This window comes from Colobus angolensis, unplaced genomic scaffold (genome assembly GCF_000951035.1).
Source record: "Colobus angolensis palliatus isolate OR3802 unplaced genomic scaffold, Cang.pa_1.0 Scaffold25, whole genome shotgun sequence".
NCBI lineage: Eukaryota > Metazoa > Chordata > Mammalia > Primates > Cercopithecidae > Colobus > Colobus angolensis.
The window spans coordinates 4,352,877-4,360,691 of record NW_012115710.1 but is presented as its reverse complement, the minus strand read 5'-3'; the positions used below and the strand labels follow the sequence as shown (position 1 = coordinate 4,360,691).

General features: G+C 49.9%; 1 protein-coding gene across 1 annotated transcript in view; it reads left to right on the top strand.

Moving 5' to 3' along the window:
* Positions 1-7,815, top strand: part of PRR12 (proline rich 12) — a 41,562-nt gene that overhangs the window by 9,599 nt on the left and 24,148 nt on the right. The window contains exon 7 of the mRNA XM_011946519.1: positions 985-1,412. Within this exon, the coding sequence (XP_011801909.1) occupies positions 985-1,412 (428 nt within the window). The remainder of the gene's footprint in view (positions 1-984; positions 1,413-7,815) is intronic.

Below are 7,815 nucleotides of genomic sequence, written 5' to 3'. Positions count from 1 at the left end.
AGTGATTCTTCTGCCTCAGCCTCCCAAGTAGCTGGGACTACAGGTGCCTGCCACCATGCCCAGCTAATTTTTTGTATTTTTAGTAGAGATGGGGTTTCGCTATGTTGGCCAGGCTGGTCTCGAACTCCTTACTTAGTGATCTGCCCACCTCGGCATCCCAAAGTGTTGGGATTACAGGCGTGAGCCACCGTGCCCAGCCGTTTTTTTTGTTTTGTTTTGTTTTGTTTTTTTAAGACAGAGTCTCACTCTGTCCACCAGGCTGGAGTACAGTGGCATGATCGTGGCTCACTGCAACCTCCGCCTCCCGGGTTCTAGCTGTTCTCCTGCCTCAGCCTCCTGAGTAGCTGGGATTACAGGCACCCGCCACGACACCTGGCTCATTTTTTATATTTTTGGTAGAGACAGGGTTTTACCATGTTGGCCAGGCTGGTCTCAAACTCCTGACCTCAAGTGATCCGCCTGCCTTGGCCTCCGAAAGTAGTGGGATTACAGGTGTGAACCACCATGCCCGTCTCCTATGAGGTTCTTAAAAGGCCTGAAGAAGGGAGCTGGCAGACAGAGGAGGGGTTAGCAGTCTGCACACTGGTGAGCAGGCCAAGGAAAGGACAAAGATGGGCCTGGAGGGAGGAGGATGAGGCCTTGGAGGAAGACAGGGTGAGGAAGTAGAGCTAGGGAGGTGATGATTTAGGAGTTGGGAGGGTCATTGAGGAGGAGGAGTTAAGAGCCAGACAAGGGCTTTGAGACCACAAAGAGACATTTCAGGACTGAGAAGGGGATTAGGGATGGGAGATGGGTCTCCTTTACAGCCACAGGAGCCAGAGTAGGTCTCTGCAGAGACTCCGATAGGGTAGAAGGGCCACTGGGAGCTGAGTGGTAGTTACGGACAGAGGGGTTCTTGGTACAGAAAGTGATGTTTAAAGGACAAGAGGAAAGGTGCCAGGAATGATGAATAACACCCAGGCCTGATGTCCCTGTCTCCCCCAGAGCCCCCACTGCTGGAGGAGAAACCCCCACCCACTCCACCTCCTGCCCCGACTCCTCAGCCTCAGCCTCCACCACCCCCTCCGCCGCCACAGCCAGCCCTGCCCTCGCCGCCCCCGCTGGTGGCCCCTACGCCCAGCTCACCACCGCCACCACCGCTGCCGCCACCACCTCCACCAGCTATGCCCTCGCCTCCACCGCCACCCACACCAGCCGCTGCCCCACCCGCTGCCCCTCCTGAGGAGCCCGCCGCCCCGTCCCCTGAAGACCCCGAGCTGCCGGACACACGGCCCCTGCATCTGGCCAAGAAGCAGGAGACGGCGGCCGTGTGTGGGGAGACGGACGAGGAGGCCGGCGAGAGTGGCGGAGAGGGCATCTTCCGGGAGCGGGACGAGTTCGTCATCCGCGCCGAGGACATCCCTTCCCTTAAGGTGAGTCCCAGCCTTCTCCAAAAACTGGGCCTGATGGGTTTGGTCACCTGTTTGTTGAGCGCCTGCTGGATGACAGGCTTGTATTGGGACCTGCAGATCCAGTCATGGCCTGGCTGCCCTGGAATTCACAGTCCGATGGGGCTGATAGAGGTGTCAAGGACCTGCGGGCCTCAGAGGTTTTATTTGCGTTTGTGTCTATACATGCATTACTTATATGTAAGGTAAAGCGATTGTTAACGTGTATGTGTCTATACATGCGTTACTTGCATATAAGGTAAAGTGATTGTGAACATTTATGCGGATACCCTGCTGCGGGTGGTAGAGGACCAGTACTGTACAAGCAGATGCGGCTCTGGCCCTAGGGAGCTTCTAGTCTAATGGAACGAGCCAGAGAGACAGGCTACTTTGCCATTTAAGGCACAATGGTGGAAATGTGAGTCACTGACGTAGACTACCTGCTGGTAACCCGTAAATGTAATCGTGAATTCAGCCGGACGCGGCGGCTTACACCTGTCATCTCAGCACTTTGGGAGTTTGAGACCAGCCTAGCCACATATTGAAACCTTTTCTCTCAAACAAAAAAAGTGAATCATTTGGGAATGCTCACTGTGTGTCAGGCTATATCTTTTTCTTTTTTTTTTTTTTTGAGACGGAGTTTCACTCTTGTTGCCCAGGCTGGAGTGCAGTGGCGAAATCTCGGCTCACTGCAACCTCCGCCTCCCAGGTTGAAGAGATTCTCTTGACTTGGTCTCCCAAGTAGCTGGGACTACAGGCGCCCGCCAGCACGTCCGGCTGATTTTTGTGTTTTTAGTAGAAATGGGGGTTTCACTGTGTTGGCCAGGCTGGTCTCAAACTCCTGACCTCAGGTGATCCACCTGCTCGGCCTCCCAAAGTGCTGGGATTATAGGTGTGAGCCACTGCACCCGGCTGGCCATATCTTCAATACTTACCTTAAATACTTAAATACATAAATGCAGACCAACAGCCTGTTCACTGCTTCCAGTTTGTCTACCGCAGGAGTTGGAAAACTATGGCCCCTAGGCCAAATCCAGCCCACTGCTTGTTTTTGCAAATAAAGTTTTATTGGCACACAACCATGCCCATTCATTTACATGTTGTCTATGGCTGTTTTTCCCGTATGGCAGCGAGCTGGGTAGTTAGCTGGCCCTCAATGGCAAAAAATATCTCTGGCTCATCATGAATAAAGTTTGCTGGCCTCTACTGTACTGGGTTCACTGGACAAATAGAGTTGGATCAGAGGATTAACGTACAAGTCACTTGATGGGGTAGGTGTTATCAGGTGCCCATGGAATGCTCTGCACAGGGCATGTGGCTGAGCAGGTGTTCAGGAGGTCAGCCCTGATGGTGGCATGGAAGCCAAGGCCATTCTCCATGTCAGTCATTGTCATTGATTGTACTGATTATGAGACAGGATTATTGTTTGGCCCTTCATGTACAGTATGACACTTAATTTAATCTTGGCCGGGCGTAGTGGCTCACGCCTCTAATCCCAGCACTTTGGGAGGCCAAGGCAGGTGGATCACTTGAGGTCAGGAGTTTGAGACCAGCCTGGTCAATATGGTGAAACTCTGTCTTTACTAAAAGTACAAAAAATTAGCTGGGTGTGGTGGGGTGTACCTGTAATCCCATCTACTCGGGAGGCTGAGGAAGGAGGATCACTTGAACTCTGGCGGGGGGATGTGGGGCGGAGGTTGCAGGGAGCTGAGATTGTGCCACTGCACTCCAACCTGGGCGCCAGAGCAAGACTCCATCTCGAAAATAATAATAATAATAATTTAGTCCTGGATGTTTTAATTTAATGTTGATGTAACATGGAGAAATTATGGGAAAAATTAATTATAAGGATAATTACTATTATTACACTTTCTTCTTTTCAGTTTTTGTTTTTGTTTTTTTTTTGAGATGGAGTCTTGCTCTGTCACCCAGGCTAGAGTGCAGGGGGCGCAATCTCGGCTCACTGCAACCTCTGCTGCCCGGGTTCAAGCAATTCTCCTGCCTCAGCCTCCTGAGTAGCTGGGATTACTGGCACGTGCCACCACACCTGGCTAATTTTTGCATTTTTAGTAGAGAAGGGGTTTCAACATCTTGGTCAAACTGCTCTTCCACTTCTTACCTTCTGATCCACCCGTCTCGGCCTCCCAAAGTGCTGGGATTACAGGCATGAGCCACCGCGCCCGGCCTTACACTTTCTTCTTTTTTTTTTTTTGGTGTTTTTAGTAGAGACGGGGTTTCACCGTGTTAGCCAGGATGGTCTCGATCTCCTGACCTCGTGATCCGCCCGCCTAGGCCTCCCAAAGTGCTGGGATTACAGGCGTGAGCCACCCACTTTCTTCTTAAGTGTATTTTTTGAGGCAAACTCAAATGTATGTTTTCCTATGTTATTTTAATGTATTTCATTGTGGGAAAAGTAAATAATAGAGCAGGCTGGGAGTGGTGGCTCACACCTGTAATCCCAGAACTTTGAGAGGCGGAGGTGAGAGGATCACTTGAGAGCAGCTAGGCAAATAGCAAGACCTCACATCTACCAAAAACAATAAATAAATTAGCCAGGCATGGTAGCACATGCCTGTAGCCTCAGCTACGTGAAAGGCTAAGATGGCAGGATTGCTTGTGCCCAGGAGTTTGCGGTTGCCGTGAGCTATCTGTGATCGCACCATAGCACTCCAGTCTCGGTGACCGAGCGAGACCCTGTCTCTAAAAAAGAAAAAAGAAAAGAAATGTCTACTACCTCCTGAGGAACAGGATTTTAGGAACATTACAGTCAGAATTTCGTTTTATCTTTCTTTGTTTTTAAAATCATGGTCACATACGTACCATGAAATTTATCATTTTAACTAGTTTTCAGTGTATGGTTCGGTGGCATTAAGGATATTGACATCATGCCGGGCGTGGGGGCTCACGCCTGTAATCCCAGCACTTTGGGAGGCTGAGGCAGGCAGAACACAAGGTCAAGAGATTGAGACTATCCTGGCTAACATGGTGAAACCCTGTCTCTACTAAAAATACAAAAATTAGCTGGGAGTCTCATGTCTGTAATCCCAGCACTTTGGAAGGCTGAGGTGGGTGGATCATGAGGTCAGGAGATTGAGACTATCCTGGGTAACACGATGAAACCCCGTCTTTACTAAAAATATAAGAAATTAGCCGGGCTTGGTGGTGGGCGCCTGTAGTCCCAGCTACTCTGGAGGCTGAGGCAGGAGAATGGCGTGAACCCGGGAGGTGAAGCTTGCAGTGAGCCGAGATTGTGCCACTGCACTCCAGCCTGGGCGACAGAGTGAGACTCCTTCTCAAAAATAAAATAAAATAAAATAAAATTAGCCAGGCATGGTGGCGGGTGCCTGTAATCCCAACTACTCGGAAGGCTGAGGCAGGAGAATCGCTTGAACCTGGGAGTCAGAGGTTACAGTGAGCTGAGATCGCGCCAGTGCACTCCAGTCTGGTGAGTGAGCAAGACTGTCTCAAAAAAAAAAATTGACATCATAGGCCAGGTGCAGTAGCTCATGCCTGTAATTGCAGCACTTTGGGAGGCCAAGGCGGGCAGATCACCTGAGGTGAGGAGTTCGAGACCAGCCACTGCACTCCAGCCTGGGCTACAAAAACAAAACTCTGTCTCAAAAAAATAAAGAAAAAAAACATATTGACATTGTTGAATGACCGTCACCACCATCCATCTCCAAGTTTTATCTTTTTATATAAAAAAGATAAACTTCATTATAGAGACTACAGTAGCATTTTACAGGGATGGAAACTGAGACTCACACAGGTAAAAAGTCCTTCTGACTGCGGATTACTATGCCCGTTTTTTTGAGACAGGGTCTCCCTCTGTTGTCCAGGCTGGAGTGCAGTGACTCACTGCAACTTCCGCCTCCCTGGTTCAAGCGATTCTCATAACTCAGCCTCTTGAGTAGCTGCGACTACAGAGGACCCTACCACGCTTGACTAATTTTTGTATTTTTAGTAGAGATGGGGGTTTTACCATGTTGGCCAGGCTGGTCTCAAACTCATGACCTCGGGTGATCCACCCACCTCGGCCTCCCAAAGTGCTGGGATTACAGAAATGAGCCACTGTGCCTGGCCTATTATCCTCATTTTTTAGGGAAGGAAACCGAGGCACAGAGAGATAAAGTAGCTTTCCCAGGCTTTTGTAGCTCAGGATCCACACTCAGCCCTGCTGGCCTTAGGAACCTATATTCTTATTTATTTATTTATTTATTTATGTTTGAGATAGTGTTTCACTCTTGTTGCCCAGGCTGGAGTGCAATGGTGCAGTCTTGGCTCACTGCAACCTCCGCCTCCCGAGTTCAAGCGATTCTCCTGCCTCAGCCTCCCGAGCTGGGATTACAGGCATGTGCCACCATGCCTGGTTAATTTTGTATTTTTAGTAGAGTTGGGGTTTCTCCATGTTGGTCAGGCTACTCTCGAACTCCCGACCTCAGGTGATCTGCCCGCCTCAGTCTCCCAAAGCGCTGGGATTATAGGCGTGAGCCACTGCGCCCAGCCAAGAACCCACATTCTTATCCCTGACTCAGCCAGGCACCATGTACGTTCTAGTCAAACGCAGCTGAGCCAGCATTGGGTCAAATGAACAGGGCCCTAGGGCAGGGACCTTGAGCATCCCCATTTTACAGATGGGGAAGTTCACATTCAGAGAAAGGGAGTCAGTCGGCTGGCCGGTGCCAACCTGGGATTGGAGCCAGGGCCATCTGACACCACCTCCCAGCTGGCATGGGGGCAGGGGCAGGGGCCAGGTGAGGACTCAGATGCTTAAAATACAACTTGAGTGTGCTTTATAATGGGGGACAAAACCCCATGCCTTTGCCAAACATACAGACCTTGGGGACTCATTTGTGGGCCTGGAGACAGGGCAGGCTGCTGGCATAGTTAAGACCTCACTTTGGTTTAACCCGACTGACTCAAATCTCTGCCACTTATTATTTTTTTCTTTGGTTTGTTTTTTTGAGACAGGGCCTCATTCTGTCACCCAGGCTGGTGTACAGTGGCATGATCATGGCTCACTAAAGCCTTAAACTCCTGGGTTCAAGTGATCCTCCCACCTCAGCCTCCCAAGTAACTAGGACTACAGGCATACAACACCATGCCTGGCAAATTTTTTTATTGCTTAAGTAGAGACTGGCGTCTCATTCTGTTGACCTGGCTAGTCTTGAACTCTTGGGCTCAAGCAGTCCTCCCGTCTCAGCCTCCCAAAGTGCTGAGATTTCTGGTGTGAGCCACTGTGTCTGGAATTTTTTTTCTTTTTTTTTTCTTTTGAGACGGTGTCTCAATCTGTCTCCGAGGATGGAGTGCAGTGGCGCAGTCTTGGCTCACTGCAACCCTCACCTCCCAGATTCAAGCGAATTCTCCTGCCTCAGCTTCCTGAGTAGCTGGGATTACAGGTGCGTGCCACCAGGCCCATCTAATTTTTGTATTTTTAGTAGAGATAGGGTTTCACTACTCTGGTAGTTGGTCAGGCTGGTCTTGAACTCCTAACCTTGTGATTTGCTCCCCTTGGCCTCCCAAAGTGCTGGTATTACAGGCGTGAGCCACTGTGCCCAGCCCATTTTTTTTCTTTTTTTTTTTTTGAGACGGAGTCTCGCTCTGTCACCCGGGCTGGAGTGCAGTGGCCGGATCTCACCTCACTGCAAGCTCCGCCTCCCGGGTTCACGCCATTCTCCTGCCTCAGCCTCCCGAGCAGCTGGGACTACAGGCGCCCGCCACCACGCCCGGCTAGTTTTTTTGTATTTTTTAGTAGAGACAGGGTTTCACTGTGTCAGCCAGGATGGTCTCGATCTCCTGACCTCGTGATCCGCCTGTCTCGGCCTCCCAAAGTGCTCGGATTACAGGCTTGAGCCACCGCGCCCGGCCTCATTTTTTTTCTTTTATACCATCTCTTTTTTTTTTTTTTTGAGACGGAGTCTCGCTCTGTCTCCCAGGCTGGAGTGCAGTGGCACAATCTCGGCTCACTGCAACCACCACCTCCCAGGTTCCAGTGATTCTCCTGCCTTAGCCTCCTGAGTAGCTGAGATTACAGACACCCGCCACCTACGTGGCTAATTTTTGTGTTTTTAGTAGAGATGGAGTTTCACCATGTTGGCCAGGCTGGTAGAAACCACTCTTAAAGCCCCTACAAAAACAAGCTATAGACCATTGTTTATTCCAGAAAAACAGCAATCCAGTATAAATATCACCTGAGTCATATATGTGATTTTAAATGTTTTCATTCCTGCATTTATAAAAATAAAAAAGATAGATGAAATTAGCCATAGGTGACCAAAGTGCTGTACTCTCAGCACTTTGGGAGGACGAGGCAGGAGGATTGCTTGAATCCAGGAGTTGCAGACCAGCCTGGGCAACATCGTGAGCCCCTGCCTTAAAAAAAAAAAAA